Source organism: Plecotus auritus (assembly GCF_963455305.1).
Source record: "Plecotus auritus genome assembly, chromosome: 4".
Lineage (NCBI taxonomy): Eukaryota > Metazoa > Chordata > Mammalia > Chiroptera > Vespertilionidae > Plecotus > Plecotus auritus.
Genome location: NC_137775.1, coordinates 185,225,288 through 185,244,403, shown reverse-complemented (window position 1 = coordinate 185,244,403; position 19,116 = coordinate 185,225,288). Strand labels below are relative to the sequence as shown.

The following is a 19,116-nucleotide window of genomic DNA, read 5'->3' as shown; positions in this document are numbered from 1 at the left end:
CTGCTCAGCCCACTCAGAAAAGCTGCGTTTTTGTTGGGGTTGGGGTTTCACTCACCATCAGTAAGGGGACGATGGCCAGCCCTGCCTTTCGCTGCTCATGCCAGCATGCTGTGTTTGTTTATATGCAGATCTTTGCTCTCTGCAACGGAGCTGGGTGGTCTTCTAGGACAGGACTACGGAGGCACATTTTGGGGGTGATCCCCTGTAAGGTGCCGTGATGGTGACGTCCTTACTAGTGAAGATGTATCAGCGAGTAAAGATTCCCCTTGCATTTTCTATGCTAGCAGTGGCACTAGCACCTGGTAAAATTAGCAATAATCTGGTCATTTAGATTATAGCCTTAAAAACGTTCCTCTACTTTGACCTGCTAATCTGTGCTATGGAAATCTATAAGAATCTGTGATTTAAGAAAAAAAAAAAGTTCAAAACAAAAATTTAACTCAACCTAATTTTTTAAAATATCTTAAATATATTTTTATTGATTTCAGAGAGGGAGAGAGAGAGATAGAAATATCAATGATAAGAAAAAATCATCCATCGGCTGCCTCCTGCATGCCCCCTACTGGGGATTTAGCCAGCAACTGGGCATGTGCCCTGACCAGGAATCGAACCATGACCTCCTGGGTCATAGGTCGACAATCAACCACTGAGCCACACCATCTGGGCTCAACCTAATTCGTAATAAGGGAATGGTTGGGTGAATCATCACTCGTGGTCCCAGCAGCATCTCCACCAGGACAAAGCCGGAAGTTCTAATAGCTGTGAGCAGAAGCAAGTCTACAGGTTTCTCAGGCACCAAGAGTGGTAGGAATACCGGGTTCTCCACCCACACAGTTACTATTGAAACACATTTTATCGGCACCAATACTTGATCAGAGGCTAAAGAAATCGTTGTTTAACTCATCACCTAGAGTTGGCTGTGAGGAGTTCAGAAAAACGAGTTAACAGTAAAAAAATGAGTTGACTGCTTTTCTAGGCCCTGGGCATCCAACTATTACCTAACATCCCCTATTAAACTATATCAGATATTGCAGTCACCAGCTTTAAATTTCACAGAAGATAAATTGTGTTTAAAGACTAAAAGCCAAGCTCAAGGAGAGTGCTATCAAACTAGAAACAAAGATCTGGAAAGATGAAGGACTCAGCTGAACCTGGAGTTCAGGCTCGTGAAAAGTGCGTTTACAGAAAGAACTATAAACCTAATTGGAATGTGAAAAATAATTTACCTCAAATGATACACAGCATAAACCTTTCAAACACTTGCAACTTAACACCCGCACGATGATGAAGCCTGCTCTTGTTCCAGGATGATAATTGCTTTTTAAGCACAAAGGGATCATAAAAATTCCACAGTGACAAAACAGAGAGTCCTGAACCGGCTCCATTAAAACACAATCGTGGCGAAGAGGATTAGCAGCGTTGTTGCTGTTGCCCTTGTGCCTGAAAGACTGCTCAACTCCAGGAGTGGGATGATAATCGAAGGTCTAAACACCCAAGTTGTAATGTGCGTATCTCATTAGTAAAATAATAGCCTGGTCCCAGAGGAAATGCTTGGCAGAAACATAGGCATGCCTTCAGAGGCTCCCTAAAAAAAACGCCGACTATCCCTGGGCAGGACCAACAAATATGTATTGAGCACCTACTATGTGCCACTCCTGGCTCTATGCGAGGCTCAGCAGTGAATTCTGACAGTGAATTCTGCCCTGGACACAGACTTAAAACGGATTGAAAATCCACATTAACTGAAAAGTACAATACTTATCTGCTACAAAAGTTTGGTGTCCTGGAAGAAAAATGACAGGGAAGCATGGCTCTAAGTTTTTCCCAACAAGATGGGTCCTATTACAAAAAAATACATTAGAATAATCTATTGTTGAGCTATATAGCTCCTATTAGTCACTGTTAATTAACATCCATGAAAATGACTTTCTTCTGATAATACATTTAAAAATTATGTATGATATATCTACTCATATTTCGCTTAAGAAGCACCATTTTATCTTTTCAAATCTTTAAGTGATCATCCTCAATGACAAAAAACTAAAATAAGAGGTAATATTTGTCTCTCTTCATAATTATCATCAATATTAGGCTATGAGCCGTATCAAACACCTTTATGTAACTCTTCCAATCACAAAACCAATACATAGTAGTTGCTCTTAATCCCTGAATTTCAATGATCAAATACCCTATTCTTTCTAATAAGTTTTTTAATTATTTCCAAATATTTTGACACATCACATTAAACATTCGCAGACTGAATAACGCTTTCAAGATTCACGAACCAGCACAAGATACATTTCCTAGGCTAAATCTAAAGGAGTTAAATTAAGCACACATGTAGGTTTATATAAAAAGCAATAAGAAATACACCAGTTTGTGTGTTTCTTGAAATCTGATCGAAATCTGAGTTTAAATTTAAATGTATAGGGAAAAAGAAGAAATTGATTTCTTTCAAGAAGACAGCTTTGCAAAGTTGCAGAGCTGGTTCCACAGAACCAAGATCTCATCTGTCGTTGGTGAACCCAACAATAAGGTTGTGGACAAGCAACAGTGTTGAAACCTTGTCAAGAAATATTTTAAATATTAAAAAGTTATGTCAACCCTTGTTCTGTTCATGACTAAACTTGATACAATCAAGAAAAATTAGTTTCGGATGTGGGATACTTCGGGGATTTGAAGTAGTTTGCTAAATAGGAAGCTAAATCCAATTACTTTTCTGAAGATTTGGCATCTTCAACTGAAAACCAATATTCCAATTAACATTAGACAAATATCCAAGCTTATCCACATGTTCCAGGCATCCTTTCTGGCCAACAAGTAGGCTGCATTTCTGTGTTTAATTATTCCCTTATGTATACATAGGGCCTGCATTATACTCGGAGTACAGAAGGCCAAAAAAAAAAAATCTTACATTCCTCTGTGGTCCGCATCTGCATGTGCACAATCCAAATTTAAACTCCTACATATTTTTATCTTCTTTTCTAAGTTAAAAATATGCCAACAAAAGTCTTTTTTTAAAATATGTGATGTTTCAAACTACGTAAATGGAGCTAATATCAAAGGTACTCCCTGAATCACTTCACTGTACCCAAAAATTACAAACAAAAAACAGCTTCATCATCAAATGTTGCCTCTAGCCTGCCCGAGGTCTAAAGCCATTCGGAGTATCCTGAGCAGATTATTTATCTACGTGGCTCCCTTATCTTGCCAGGAGTGGGGCAGGCCGGGGTGGGGGTATGGGCAGTTGCTAGGCAATGGGTATAGAGTTTCAGTCATGCAACAGGAAACCGTCTCAAGATCTGCTGTCCAAGAGTGTGCACGCAGCTAACAAAGCTACACAGCATACTCACACATGTGTTAAATAGGGTTAAGCCTATGTAGTTTTTTATCACAGTTAAAAAAAAAAGTGGATGGATTAATAAAATGGGAGATGAGAGAGTAGAGAAAATAAAAGTAGACAGTTCTCATGAGACACGTGTGTGAAAGGGGGAAAGAAAGTATGGATTACATCTCAGAGAGAAACATAAGGAAAAGTTGCAGGAGGCAGGTCTAGCGTTGGGATAAACTTCTGCATGCTTATAGGCTGTAGGGAAGGAACAGAGAAAGGAAGGGATGGAAAATATATAAGCCAAATAAAGAGCTAAGTAAATAGGATTCCAGAAGCTAGTGGAAGGTCAAAAGGGTCAAGTGAAAAAGTGATCTGAAGAAGAGGAAGGAACCTCATCCTTTGAGACAGAAAGACAGGAGAGGCTTGGTGAGACATGTGAGAGATCGGCCTGTGGGTCTCAACCTTCCTGACCAATAGCATTGATGGCTGTCTCCCGGGAGGGAGAGGAGGAGCGGGGTGAGCCGTGGCCCCAGGAGACTGCTGACTGACTAAGAGCAATGGGAGAAGGGACGGAGTAAGGGAAGCAGAATTTCAGGCAAATGAACTCGGAGGCATGTTTTCAAGTGGCAGCAGGAACAGAGACAGTGCTCTGATGTGGTTGGCGTCTCAAAGGAAAGGAAAGAAGAGAGAGCGAGACTCATAGGAAGAGGGAAGAAACCACTTGAAATGACCAGTGGTAGAGTCCATGCCCTGCAGCAGGGGTGGGAAACCTTTTTTCCTGCCAAGGGCCACGTGGATATTTATAACATCACTCTCAGGCCATACAAAATTATCAACTTAAAAATCGCCTGCTGTATTTGGTCAAACATTTAATTAACTCACCCCAATGCCTGGGCAGGGCCAGACAAAATGGTTTCATGGGCCATACATGGCTCTCAGGCTGCACGTTCCCCACCCCTGCAAGCAAGGAATGTGAACATAAACTGAACTTGGAGGCATGTGTTCAAGTAGAAACAGCCCTGATAAAGTGAGAGACGAAGCTTCCTGCCGTAGCTGATGCAGAACGGAGCGAGTCTGCTTCGCCTATCTGCATCTACTGTTCACCAATGAAGCCTCTCTTCGCTAACATAGACCTTTCTCTGCAAATCTGCTTGGTAAACAGTCCCCGTACTTCCCCAGTATGTCACTGTTTCATGCACCGATGGGCGAGCAAAGAAAGAGTTCCCGTCGCCAGTCATCCAAGAGCTGATAGGTCACCAGGAGAAAAGAGGCACGTAGTCAAGTAACTATAATGTCAGGCGGAATATAAATGTCACAACACAGCCTTAATCACCATGCTCCTGAGGTTGAAAGCAGTTACAGATGACTGGGAAAGGCAAGATGAAATAGGGAAAGGCTTCAAAAAGGAGACAGACTTTGGAGGAAGCGTCCAGAAAGGAAGAGGAGTTGAGGTTGGTGGGGAAGGGTGAGGTTCAAGTAGTGAGACTAGCATATGCAAAGGCATGATAAAAGAAATCATAGGGTAATTTTGATCAAAAGAGAATAGTCTAACAAGCAAATAAAAAGATGTTCAACATCATTAGTCATCAGGAAAAATGCACTAAAATCATAATGAGATATCCAGAGTGAGACAACAGAATGGGCTACAATTAAAAAAACAGACAAGCCCTGGCTGGTGTGGCTCAGTTGGTTTAGCATGTCCCATGCACTGAAAGGTCACCGGTTCAATTCCCGGTCAAGGCACATGCCTGTGTTTCAGGCTCAATCCCCAGTAGGGGGTGTGCAGAAAGCAGTCGATCAATATTTTTCTCTCATCAATGTTTCTCTCTGCCTCTCCCTTCTATCTCTAAAAAATATTAATAAAAGCATATTTAAAAAAACAGACAATTACAAGTGATGGTGATGAAAGTGCTGGAATAACTGGAACCTGCATACATTGCTGGTTGGAATATAAAATGATACCACACTGAGCAAGACAGTTTGTCAGTTTCATAAAAAGTTCACCGTAAATTTACTATATGACCCTGCAATTCCACTCCTAAGAATCTACCAAGAGAAAACAAAACGTATGTCCACAGAAAGACATTACATGAATATTCCTAACAGCACTATTTACTTATTGGTCTACATTGGAAACAACCCAAATGCCTATGAACTGATAAAAACAGATGTGATGTCCCCACACAATGGAATTCCACCCGCAATAAAAAGGAGCAAACCCCTGACACACACTACAACACGGCTAAACCTCAAAAACATTATGTTTGGTAAAAGGACCCAGATCCAAAAAACTACTTATTGTATGATTCTCCTTACATAAAATATCAGAAAAGGCCAAATTAAAGAGACAGAAAGCAGACTAGCAGTTTCTTGGTGTTAAGGGTGAGAGGGGATGAAGTGTAAATGGGCAGGAGGGAGCTCTGGGGGGAACAGTAATGTTCTAAAATTCAATTGTGATGATGGCTGCACGACTCTAAGTTTATTAAATATCAGTAAGTGGTACATTTACAGTGGGTGAATTTTGCAGTATGCAAAGTATCCATTAATAAAGCTTTTTTTTCAGGGGGCGGGGGGTCAGAGAATAGGCTAGCTTGACTGGCATGCATGTTTTGCAGAAGTAGGGGTTAAGATTAGAAGGAGGTGGGCTGCAGTCTTCAGAAATGTTTGAATGCCAGAGTGAGACAACAGGGGTCTCCTGAAGGTTTGGGAATGGGACAGCACAAAAACAAAGAGAAAGTACAGGTAATTACATGGAGAAGGTTAGTCTTATCTGATGTGTCAGACAAGCAGTCGACTCGTTAGATCATAAGGACCAGGATCTAGGGCTTCCTTGAGTTCATGGCCTCAATTTCGCAAGAGCTGATCCTCTTACACACCTCCACTTTGAGTCACGAAGGTGGGGTAAAAGATGGAGGGGAAAAGGACCCAGTGAAAATCTGTCACTTCCATGGGAAACACATCTCCAAACATATATGACCTCTGAGCCCATCATTCTAACTGGTGAGTCAACTGAACAAGAATATTAAGTGTTGGCCAGAAGCCAGTCCCAGATGGGGGGAGAGGGCGGTAGAGAATCAATGTTTGGGTGGGAGGGGAGGTTAGATTTCCCTGAAATCTAATATTCTGCTATAAGAGATTTGAAAACCATGTAAAAGAAAACTTAAAAATAGAGTGTGAGCCATCATGGAAAATAGTGAAGTACCTGCTGATTTTACTGCACAAAATTCTATTAACGATTCCCAGGTAGCGTGACAATATATTTAAATCGATTTAAAGTCCAACGTTCAAAGTCATTTCTTTTAATTTAATTAAATTGTGTTTACCTACTATGACCTTCTCCCTGGATATACAGTTGGGTCTCACAAAAATATCTTTTTAAAGAGATACCACCTCAATTTATCCTTGGTTACATGTGGTACTTTCAAGCAGCACTCAGCCTACTGCCAGCCCTCTGTTTATTCATACACAGAGAAACACACAGCAGGGCTGATAAAGCTGCTCAGCTGTTCACAGATACTCTTATAAAGACTGTACATTCCTTCTTTTAATCCTTCTAGGTCTCTCTAGGAAACGGGCTCTCTTTCCCTTTATTTAAAGAGAGAGGAAGGGGGAGGAAGGAAGGTAGAGAGGAGGGATGTGAGGATTGTGATCATTGTTAATTCACAATTCAAACCATTCAGAACTCCATTTACAGAAAACTAATACAAAAGGCATAAGTGTGCCAGATGGGATTAAACAGGAAGACAGATAACATACATGAAAGAAGACTTTATACAATTACAGATAATTGGAGGCCACTTATATATTTTTCTCTCATCACTGGCACAAAAAGATAAGATTTACATTTCCTTATAATGGGCCCATAAATAGCTTTATTGTAATATTAGACACATCTTGCTTCTGAGTGTATCTCAAAAGACTAATTTTTTTAAAAAAAGATCAAACAACAAATAGAAGGAAATAGTCACCAGAGCATACCCCTGATTACTTTGGCTTAGAATACTTTCTATCAGACAGGTGATCAAATTTCTGAATCTGATAAATTCACCAAAGCGAAATCCTAACGTTGAGTTTACAACCTAGGGAATTGTTCAAACTAACACTAGCAAGCAGAAAACTTAAATACTGACTGAAGAACATGCAGATAAAAGAAATATGCATTTAATTTATAAAAAAAAAAATGCATGCCCCAGGGAAGTAAAACATACCAGATGGATATTAAAAGTAGAATGTTTTTTTAATACACTAATAGGTCTGTTCTCCCTTTGATTTATGTACAACACCCATTAATGTCAATTAGTGCTACATTCTTCAACCCAGGGAAGCATAACTCCAATGTTATAATAATACTTTGCACTTACATATTTTGTTTGAAAACTAATTCAGTCTCACAAAGCCCAGTAACTTCGATCCCGATCATTCAAGTCCACCAAACAATGGGGATGGGTCAGCAGCCACACCCCAGTCTAGGGCTGACATTAGATGACCCCGAAAGCTCCATTTGTTCCTGAAATTCTGAACCACCAGAAAGTCTCAGTCCCTTGCCCTAACTATTATGCAGATACAATAAATATTTATGGAGAATGTTACTAGAAGATAAGCACCATGTTCATGCTTCTCAGACAGATTCTAAGAGTCCAAGGATGAAATTAAAGCAGCAAGGCTCAGAGGGGTTAGCAGCATGCCCCAAGTCAAGGAGCCAGGAAGAGCTGAAACAAGGACCCAAATCTGTGGACACAAATTTGATGTGTGTTTTTCTTCTTTTCCAAACTATAAGAGAAAGTTTATTTAGGAAGTTACAGAGGTAGTAGAAGTGAGCCAACTGGGCTGCATGGGCTCAGGAAACAAGTTACAGAGGCAAAAAAAGGGAGCTTAGAGAGAGAAAAACAAAGGTAACGTGCTTGGAGGGAAGAAGAGATGAAAGGGAAAGGCACGGGTGTACTCCTGAGAGGGAGAGCGTATCTTTTTTTTTTTTTTTTTTAATAGCTGAATACATGGTTTATGTAAGGGAAGGCTCCTGGTAGTCCCCTAACCAGATAAGAGTACTTCCCACTGCTCGCTATTCACATCCAGTGAATGAAACCCATTGGGCCAATGACAGTCTTATCATAAACAAGAATTTAAAAGAACTAAAGGAAATTAAAAATCAAGGAAAGAGGCATTATAAGAAACAATATAAATTGTGAGTTGACAACAATCTGTAGCAAGAACTGCAATGTCCACTAAGGTAACCACTGGCCACATGTGGGTATTTAGCACTTGAAATGTGTTGCAAGTATAAAATAAACCATGTTTTCAAGACTTACTATGAAAAAATATAAATATCTCAATAATTTTTATTGGATTACAAGTTGAAATAACATTAATCTCACTTGTTTTATTTTACTTTTTTAATGTGGCTACTAGAAAACTAAAAATTATATATATGGCTCACACTTGGAGCATTAACTTCTATTGGGCTAGACCAGCCGTGGGCAAACTACGGCCCGCGGGCCGGATCCGACTCTTCTATCCGGTTCTCTTGCTCTCCCCTCCGCTCCTTTACTTTGAATTTATATTAGTTCACACAAACACTCCATCCATGCTTTTGTTCCGGCCCTCCGGTCCAGTTTAAGAACCCATTGTGGCCCTCGAGTCAAAAAGTTTGCCCACCCCTGGGCTAGACCATATAGCCACACACACTGATATATACTGAATACATCAGTGATGTACTAGTACTTGTAACATACACAGTTTGGAGATAATATTCTAGGTTGCACTCTAACCTGGATGAAGAAAAATTTACATAATTTTGAAAGAGCTTTGTATACTTCTCTCATTTGCCTAAAGGGACTAGTGAGGTTAGGGTCAACAAGACAACACCCACTCTATTCCTATATTCATTCAAGTACCAAGTACAGGTATCTAATTGCTCTCTTTTGAATAAACTAACTCATATCCTATATAATAAAGATGTAATATGCAAATGGTCGTTACACTGTGAAGTGTAACCTGACCGCATAACAACCAGATCACGGATCAGCAGGAGGGTAGGGCAGCGAGCTACAAGCAGGTGGCGGAGAGCTACAGGAAGGGGCAGGGCAGCAAGCTATGAGGGGGGTCGGAGGGTGGAGGGAGCTACAGGAGGGCGGGGCAGCGAGCTACTGGCCAGCTACTGGCACACAGATTCGTGCGCAGGGCTACTAGTATGGAATAATAACCCAAAATTCCACACATTCAGAAACTAGAGAAATTAGCTTCTAAGGAATACATAAGAGAGAGGAAATATTTCCCTCCAAAAATACCAATGAAGACCAAGAGTTGAGGACCATATCCCATTTTTCTTTTTCTTTTTCTTTTTTTAAATATATTTTTATTGATTTCAGAGAGGGAAAGAGAGATAGAAACATCAATGATGAGAATCATTGATTGGCTTCCTCCTGCATGCCCCCTACTGAGGATCGAGCCCGCACCCCAGGCATGGGCCCTGACAGGAAATTGAACCCTTACCTCCTGGTTCATAGGTTGACATTCAACCACTGAGCCACACCAGCTGGGCTATATCCCATTTTTCAAAAAGTTATTATTTCTTCTAACTGTAGTAAAACCCAAAGACTATAAAATTTACCATCTTAACTATTTTTCAAGTGTATAGTTCAGTAGTATTAAGTATATTCACAAATTGTGAAAAAATTATTTTCATGCTTATCAAATTATGATCATAATATTAAAGGAGATGGTTTAAGAATATAAAGTCATCTAAAACAAATGTATACCATTTTCAATTTTTTTTATTTCTTCCAAATCTTTGCACATCTACCTATTATAGATACATCCATTTCATTATTTATTTACTTCATATTAACCTGGCTTTTTTCAATTACTACAAATGTTTTCTATTATTCCAGTTTTTTAAATAATGACATGAAATGATATCATTTCAAATAGTAGAATACAATGACTTAATCATTTTCCAACTAGAATAGCTGGTTTCTAATTTCTTGCCAAGGTGATTAATACTATAAATAAACAACTTTGTGAACTATTTTCCAAGAGTAGAAATAAGGGGTAAAGACATACAAACTTCCTTGTTTTTTCTTAACCATCCTTCCTTTCCTTTTGCCATCCCATCCTTTTCTTTGTTAACTTACCTCTTCCCTTCATCCCAAACGTGTGACTCAAATTCCTGTGCCCCCTTCGGACCTGTTTATTCTCTCCTTCCGAGAAAGATTTCTTTTTAGCTCGTAAGTGGGTATAAGAAAAACAAATGCGGCCCCATCACCCCATCCCAGAGCCGTCCTTCTCAGTCTATTAGCAGTGTTTTCCTTGCCTGGCAAAGAGGAATGCGGGCCTCTGAAGGGTTTCATCACATATTCCTTTGTGTTATCAGCCAAAATCATGCTCATTTGAAAAGTCATAGACCCAAAAGCTCTCAGACTTCTGTGTGACTGAAAATGACTTTTATGTATCAATTCCATACAAATAAACAGAGTGGGAGGAAGTTTTAAGCACAGAAAAAGTAACAAAGAGCAAAACCAAACCACAGGATCTCTGTTTAAAATTAGGCCTAATACAGCCCCTGTTTTCCACAAGAGAGAAATCAGCCAAGTGCTTTTCTAGAACATTAATGACTATCAGTCATTACATCACACATATGTCATCTGACACAATTAAACGTTCAGATTAGTAAACATTTTCCCTCTGCCACAACAGAGGGCCAGTGTTCAATGGGGAGGAGAAGTCTCGGTACACACAAGAGCATCACAGCACAAGCCAAGCCGGAGGGTAAGTCTAAGTTTCCCCTCATTCAGTTCAACCCATCAGTCCTGCTTTGACTAACAAATGTACGTGAACATTTTATAATGTGAATAGAACTTATTTTCCAAAGCTTTTCTGCCAAATGCAATAAGCATTAGCACTGGATGGCAAAGAAAACTGAACCTCAGTAAAAGTCAACACATTAACAAAGTCGCCTCTTACCCTGATACCCCAGTTTCAGACATAATATATTCTTTGGGGAACACTCCAGATTTTGTTACCGGTCCAATAGGGTATTCACAATGAATGCTGGGTGGATGATCATAAATATATGCCATGCATATGCACAAAGCGTTTGCATGAATCTTCTTTTTCCTTAATCCTACTGCAGTTTTGCTAAAGAAAACCTAGGATGTCTATGTTCCACCTGGAAATGATTAAAATAAAAATGCCATGTGAGTTAGTAAAGTAGGGACTTTGGAATCTGTGACATTGGGCAGGTTGCTTCACTCTGCTCAGAGCCTCAAGTTCTTCATCCATAAAATGGAAGCAATAATGCCACCCTCACAAAATGACTGTGTTAAATAAAGTAATAAATAAAACTGACCTAAGACTCAACAGATACTCAATAAATATGAATTTCTCTTCTCTTCCCTTACTTCAGGGGTGGGGAACCTTTTGTCTGCCAAGGGCCCTTTGGATATTTATAACATCATTCAAGGGCCATACAAAATTATTAACTTAAAAATTAGCCTGGTATGTTTGTCAAACATTCAATTAATTCACCCCTAACGCCTTGGCGGGGCCAGATGGACGTTTCCCACCCCTGCCTTACTTCCTTTCTTAGGTTCTTCAAAACTACATTCCGATGGTTGACAAGGCAGTAATTCCAATTAGACAAATGATGAAATTTAGGTGTCTCGCTGCTAAAAAGAAAAAAAAGAAATTCTCGACATGCTTACTTTCATTTAACATTATACCTCTAAACCTAGAAAGTGAAAGGTCTTTCAAAAAGGAAGCCTTTTCCCCAAAAATTTTAGAATAAGTTCTTGAAATTGTGGTGAGCAACTGAAAAATCCTCACTCAAGGAGGCCAGGCCCTTCCTGTGTCAGAATCCCAAGATGCTTTCCCCAGAGCAAAAGCCCTGGTCCTTCTGCTCAGCGCTGGCGGCCGGCAGAGCTGCCTGGCAGGTGCCCCCATGAGCGCGAGGTGGCAGCAGGCTGACTAAAGACAGGCATGCCAGAAAGAGTAGAACAGTAATGTGGGAGTGTGGGTTTCGGTCACTGTCCAGTCAAAGACACGGGCTATAGGAAATGCCTTACAGTTAAAAGCAGGAGAAAAGTGCTTGACTGACCCCCTTATGCACCTAAACTCATCACTATTGATGGGGGATTTTTATACCAGTGACCACCTGTTGGAAGTCTAAAGAGAGGCTGCAACCCACAACATGCCTACAGACAACTAAGGCAGAGCAGTGCCGCTAAGGGAGTTAACCTTGTCATCCAGGGTCACTCAGCCAGGATGCCTTTCCCAGGAGGAAGCCCGGAGCTGTCCAGAGGAGCTCTCACGGACGCCCGCTGCACCTCTTTTTCTTCATTTTGGGGAAATTTGCAGGTGGTTTAGAGGCAGTGGTAATAAAGCCATTTTGTCTTAAAACTCTGGTCTGTCTTTGAACTCTGTCGTGTATTGGAACTCTCAGTCTTCTTGTTCTATTTATAACAAATGAATATCTGACCGCCAGGGCCACCTCCATTACTGTGGTGTCCAGAGCAACATGGAAATATGGGGCCTCTTGTTCGATTTGTATTAGGGGTTTCAACATGGTCACCACAGAGCATGAGACCAAACATGGGTCCCGTGAGTCTGCCCGGGACAGGGCTGAGGGGAGGATGTGCAAGGAGGCTGGACAGCGAGTTCATCTCCAAACAACTGGCCAGACTGAGCATGTCAGTGAGTATCCAGGGAGCCTCATTAGCCTGCACACAACACAAATACTCTGCTTGCTTTAAGCATCTCTTGACAAAACTAATGAATCTTAAAGTCCATAGACCACAACGGATCATAAATGAGTAAGATTCTAATTACAACAACAGGTTCTCTCATTCAAAAGTACAGAAAACCTAAGTTCAAGGGTTAGGGAATGTGATTGTATTTCTGAAAAGTTGATAAAGAATCAAGCTGGAGAATTTAGCCTTATGTATAATCTTGTAATTTTCATTGGGAACTTATGTTCATGATTTAACTATGTCATTAAAAATTTACTAAAAAGAATTAAAATAGAGAACAATATCTAGTTATAACTTAATGTGACTATTTATGATAAAATTGAGTTGTGAATTACATTGAAACTAAGTCACATTTTCTTATAGTATTCATATTTTTCTTTTGAAAACTTGTTCATTCTCTTTTTTCATCTAAAAAGAATGGAGGATTGAAAATACAGATTCAAGTGAAAACCCCTGGTTTTGATCATCTTTTCTGTAACGGTACATATCATGGAAAAACCCAACCCCGAGGCTAAGCAGAAAACATAAAAAACACAGCACTTTAAGTGTATAAAGACAAGGAAGTCTTGCTACCTGGAAAAGATGGAAAGCACTAGGCAAGCATCCTCATCAAATGCCTTTAAGCACCCCTCTGCCACTGTGTCCACAAAAAGACCCAGCCTCATTAAAGACGAGACTCAGCCAATCTGCAGGCCAAGTGTGGTGGGCATGGCAGGAGGCCTGAGAAGGAGAGAGACAAGTCAACAAAGAGACCCCCAGGATGAGGAAGGGAAAAAAAAACAATGAAAAATAAACCAAACAAAAAGTGCACGGGAGAGAGAAAGTGGACCAGAGACCCATCAGGCCTACGAGGAGCCGCATAACCGCTCCTGCGTGGGCGGCACTCGTGTCTGTCTTTGGAGAGCCATGTAGCCCGCACTCTCACGTACACTGGAGCAGAATCTCTGTCACAACACGGTGAGTCCTTACCCCATCGTATGGAAAAAAGCCCCGTGTTCTTCCCTGAGTGCCCTTCGGCGGCTCCAGACTTTTCAGATAACCGTGAGGATTTCAAGCAGCAAATGTATTGTCAATACAGTGATGGAGGTTTACATAGTAGCTATTTTTCTTTCCTCCAGGGAAGCGAACTCTGAAAAAACACACGTGATTTTCCAAATCAACAGAAGGTGGTAAGGAGCTGCCACCAGCGTTGTACTTGCCTGCTTGTAGGTGCCGTCCAGCAGGGTGTCCAGGTGTTGGAGCGGGGCGGGAGTTTTGTCTTTGAACCTTGTCAACAGCCGGCGCTGGATGGCCCGAAACTGCACAGCTCTTTCAGAGAGGAGTTCCTCCAGCTTTTCACCCTTTATCCGCAGCTACAATGAAGAGTTTCTTAAGTTCAGGTTAAATGTGTAGAACAAAACATATTTAACGTAAAAATACAGAAAATTACAACAAAAGTCTGAAAGAGTAATGAGGAAATAAAAACGTGTCATAGAGTTAAGAATTAAAATAGTGATATTTGGTACATGAATACATAGATAATACAGTTGAGTAGGTTCAATAAAAATTTAGTAAAGATGCCTAGTATGCCTGGGGGAAAATAGATTATTTAATAAATGTCTTGAGAAAATTAATTAAACACATGGGGGAAAAGAATGAGAATTTCTCCCCCAGTATTTACAGCAAAATTAATTGCAGAGGAATTAAAAGTTTAGACACAATAAAAGTACCAGAAAAATTAGAATTTTTACATAATCTCAGCATGAGAAAGACCCTTATGAGTATAGTCAAAATCCAAAAGCCACACACACAATCACACACACACGTGATAAAGTACTGACAAAATTAATTCTATATGGTTTACAAAAAGAAAAACATTACAGGTAAAGTGATAAGACAAAAAGCAAACTGCAAAAAGAGCAATAACCACACAGACTAAAAGTCATGCCCCTAAACTAACATCCAGAAAGCATCTGCAAATCAATAAAAAGGGACCACACCCAATACAAATCATTAAGAAAAAGAGCAACAACCCAATAAAAAAAATGAGCAATATTTACAGAAAAGTTAACACAAATAAGCTTTCAAACATACAGCCTTTGACCTACCAATCCCACTGCAAGGATCTTATGGGTATGCCTGCAAAAACTAATGTAGATATAAGAATAGTCATTATAGTAGAGTTTGTTATTGCAGTGAGATGTTATTAAAAATCAAAATACTCATCAATCGGGGAACAGGTTAAATGAATAAAGAAGACTACTTTGCAGGACTACTGGGTACTGATATGCAAGGCTCTCCAAAGATACACTAAATAAAACAAAGAAAATAAAAAATACAGAATAGTATGTACAATGTACTAGCATTCGTGTATTTTTTAAAAACAAATGTATTTTTTGACATAGTTGTGATGGCATGAAATAGTTCTAGAAAGACGCGCCAGAAACCAGATACCAAAACCAGATACCGAAGAGGAGACTGGAGGATGAGAATCAGAAATTACTCGTTCCACTGTAACTCTTTCCATAAGTTTTAAATTTAATATTATTAAGATACAAGAAAGCTAGTCAAAGTCATAGAGTAGAAGAAACTCTCTATGAAATTAGATCATGTGAACTACTAATTCAACCTTATAAAACAGTCATAACTAGTTCTGAAATATATCCAAAATGTTCAGAAATCAAGCATAGTTAACATTTCTGATATCAAAACAAACTTCCTTATCTTTTCATTATATGTACTTTCCAATACATGATTTAAAAATCTTGGAATTTTATTAGCTTCTTTTAATACCAATGTTAGAAACAATAAGGAATTAACTAAATACAAGAATATTCTCTTGAAGGGGGAAAAAGCTTTCTTTACCAAAATCTGTGATAAATTTCTTAAACTAAAATGTTTTAAAAATAATATTTCATCAATAATTATGTCAATAATATCAGCATATAAAAAGGGAAACGCTAATAAGTTCAACTCTATTTGATAATGACATTATTTGTAATTGGATTGTATGTACTGAATTTTTCCCTTTATGTTCACACTGTATTAAACAAAGTTATTATAGCTTGAAGTCAATGCCTTTAGGATGTTGAAAGGGACTGAAATTAGGTAGACTATTCATGTGACTCTCTTATTCTCTCTCTCCCTCTCTCTCTCTCACACACACACACACACACCATAGTTTATAAACAGAAATGCAAAATCCTAATGAGTCCTTAAAAAGTAGTCACTCTATCTTCCTTGAATGACGTTCACAATTCTTTTGAAATTCCCCTTTGTAATTGCCTAGAGAGTCTATCTATAGACCAATAAATAAGTAGAGCCTGGTGAATTTTTTTAACACACGGGACTTTTAAAACAATGAAATATTCAGGCAACTAAGTTACTGTCAGATCTCATTTATTTAGACATTTAGTCATTTAGCATTTTACTAAGCGTCCATGGTGCCAGATACTGGCGAATGTTTTATGTGGTTACCCTCATCAGATGCAGAAGTTCTGGTGTGCTTGTTAAGTAAGAAAAGGGAAAATCACTTTGCTTTACAATCACACCTCATTTATGGCGTGCTGGAGTTAGTTAGCCTAATGGCTACCGATAAGCTCCAATCGTTTCAACACTGGGTTATTGGGGTCAAAGGTTAAGTCCTCATGTGGAAGAATTAAATCAGCTCTGTTCTGAGGCAAGACCACATGCTTACCTCCAGGCAGCCACTCTTAATTGTCTGCAACTGATCACACACCGGGCAAAAGGGCAGGAACAGATTCACAAAAACTACCGTCCACAAAAGAAGAACAGGTTGGAGCATCCGGCCTAATAGTGTGTATCGTACAATTCTCACCTCTGCAGCATCTCTTTCTTTAATGTGTTGAAAAGTTATAAATGATGTTTGTTCTAATCATACACACCTCAAAATGATGATCGATCAACGCAAAATATTCTTGAAGGGGCATAGATCCAGAAAAAGAACATGCGAAATCTGTGCTTCCCTGCTTTTCAAAATATTCTTGGAGGCGGATAATAAGCTCGTTTGTTATGAGCCAAAGATCTTCAAATTGTTCACTCTGAATGCGATATCGTTCTAGGAGAGGGAAAGGAATAATTAATAAAAATGCTTAGCTGAAAATACACAAATTGTCACTAACTCTGATAATGAATACCAACACAAAAAGCACAAAGATTTCTTTGATGGCATATAGAAACCATTTCTACTGGTTTGATAAAAATGTTTCTAGTGCATTATTGAGGTTTTCTGCATCAGCCACTTAACATTTTCAAATGTAATGCCAAAGGTATGTGGTCACAGTGCCAAGCTATAGAGTATGGTTCTTTTTCTTTTTACTGTGTATGTATCTTACAATACGTTACAGTACAATAAGAGAAAAAAAACAACACTTAAATTTGAGTCCTTCTAAAGAACAAACAACACTTTACTTTAAAGGTAAGAAAACAGCCATTGTAAAAATACAATCTGGTATCATTACAGTAAACTTCCATATCACAGACCAATTCAGGCAAGGGGTGTCCGTTAAAGCCGAAAGTCCGTTACACTAGTATAATAAAGTAAGTTTTCTGAATGTGTATGTTAAAAAATTGACAAATTAATTCGTTTACATGTTTTTCCTTATGTAGACACATTTGTAAAATTAAAAGTTTAACTTCACAGAAAAGTTTTCTGTGTGTATTACAGTAATTTTAAATTTATACTGAATAGGTGTAGTCAATGAATGCATTCACCAGTCACTGACAGTAAACGAATGCACACGCTGGGGTGAGGGTTAGCGCACATGAAACATCGCCTGCTCACGTTAAAACTGCTGCAGGCCCAGGAGGTGTGGCTCAGTGGACAGAGCACTGGCCCGCAGACTGAAGGGGTGCAGGTTCAGTTCCAGTCAAGGGCACATACCTTGGTTGCAGGCTTGATCCCCGGGAGGCAACCAATCAGTGTCTCTCTCACATCGATGTTTCTCTCTCTCTGTCTCCTCCTCCTCCCTTCCACTCTCTCTAAAAATCAATCAGGTGAGGATTAACAAAACAAAACAAAAGCTGCAGAAAGTCACACCAAGTGACAACAGAACCAGCTACCATGAGGGATGCATTGTGATGACATGCTAATCATTCCTGGACATTGTTTACAAGCAGTACCCTTGGATTTAAATATGTAGGCTATAGTTGTAGATATGTAATATCCATTTATGTCGATGAAATTACTACAGTGTTCTTTCTAACATATGGCCTATTCGCTAAAATTCATTAAAAATAACAGTGAATTAATAACAAAAAAATAACCTGTTAATTTAATTATAAGTAAATCTTGGTTAAAAGCGTTTTTAAATTAGCAGAGTGTTAATTTTCACATACAGACTAGAATCCAAAGTCTGTTAAATCGAGGTCCACAAAACCAAGGGTTTACTGTATCTATAAAAATACAATTTATCTTTGAATTATAAAGTTTATATCAATCACAATTAGATGTTGAAAAATATTGGTCAAGACCTGGCTGGGTAGCTCAATTGGCTCGCACATCGTCCTGTACACAAAAAGTTGAGGGTTCAGTTCTGGTCAGGGCACATACCTAGGTTACAGGTTCAATTCCAAATCGGGACTCTTTTCGAAGGTAACTGATTGGTGTTTTTCTCTCACATTAATGTTTCTCTCTCTCTCTCTTTCTTTCCCATTTCTACTCTCTCTAAAAATCAATAAAAACATGTCCTCTGATGAGGGTTAAAATATATGTGTGTGTGTTTGTGTGTGTGTCAAAAAGTTAAAACTATCTGATATAAAAAGTGTGGAGTGAAACAAGTAAAAAATCTAAAGCTCAATGAAAAATTCAAATATAAATAAATTTCTAGATATCCCGCAGCTATTTGAAATAGACTGAATGTTTATATCCCCCCAAAATGCATATGGTAAACCCTAATGCCCAATGTGATGGTATTTAGAGGTAGGGTCTTGGGGGGTGACTAGGTCATGAGGTGAAGCTCTCATGAAAGAGATGAGTGCCCTTGTAAAAGAGACCCCAGCGAACTCTCTTGCCCCTTTGCTATATGAGGACATAGCAAAAAG

At 39.2% G+C, this 19,116-nt stretch overlaps 1 protein-coding gene across 2 annotated transcripts in view; it reads right to left on the bottom strand.

Moving 5' to 3' along the window:
- BBS9 (Bardet-Biedl syndrome 9) overlaps positions 1-19,116 on the bottom strand; it is a 337,699-nt gene that overhangs the window by 145,892 nt on the left and 172,691 nt on the right. For both annotated transcript variants that reach the window (XM_080663780.1, XM_080663781.1), the window contains exons 18-19: positions 16,959-17,131; positions 14,274-14,426 (exon numbers count right to left, since the gene is read on the bottom strand). In XM_080663780.1, coding sequence (XP_080519906.1) covers positions 14,274-14,426; positions 16,959-17,131 — 326 coding nt within the window. The remainder of the gene's footprint in view (positions 1-14,273; positions 14,427-16,958; positions 17,132-19,116) is intronic.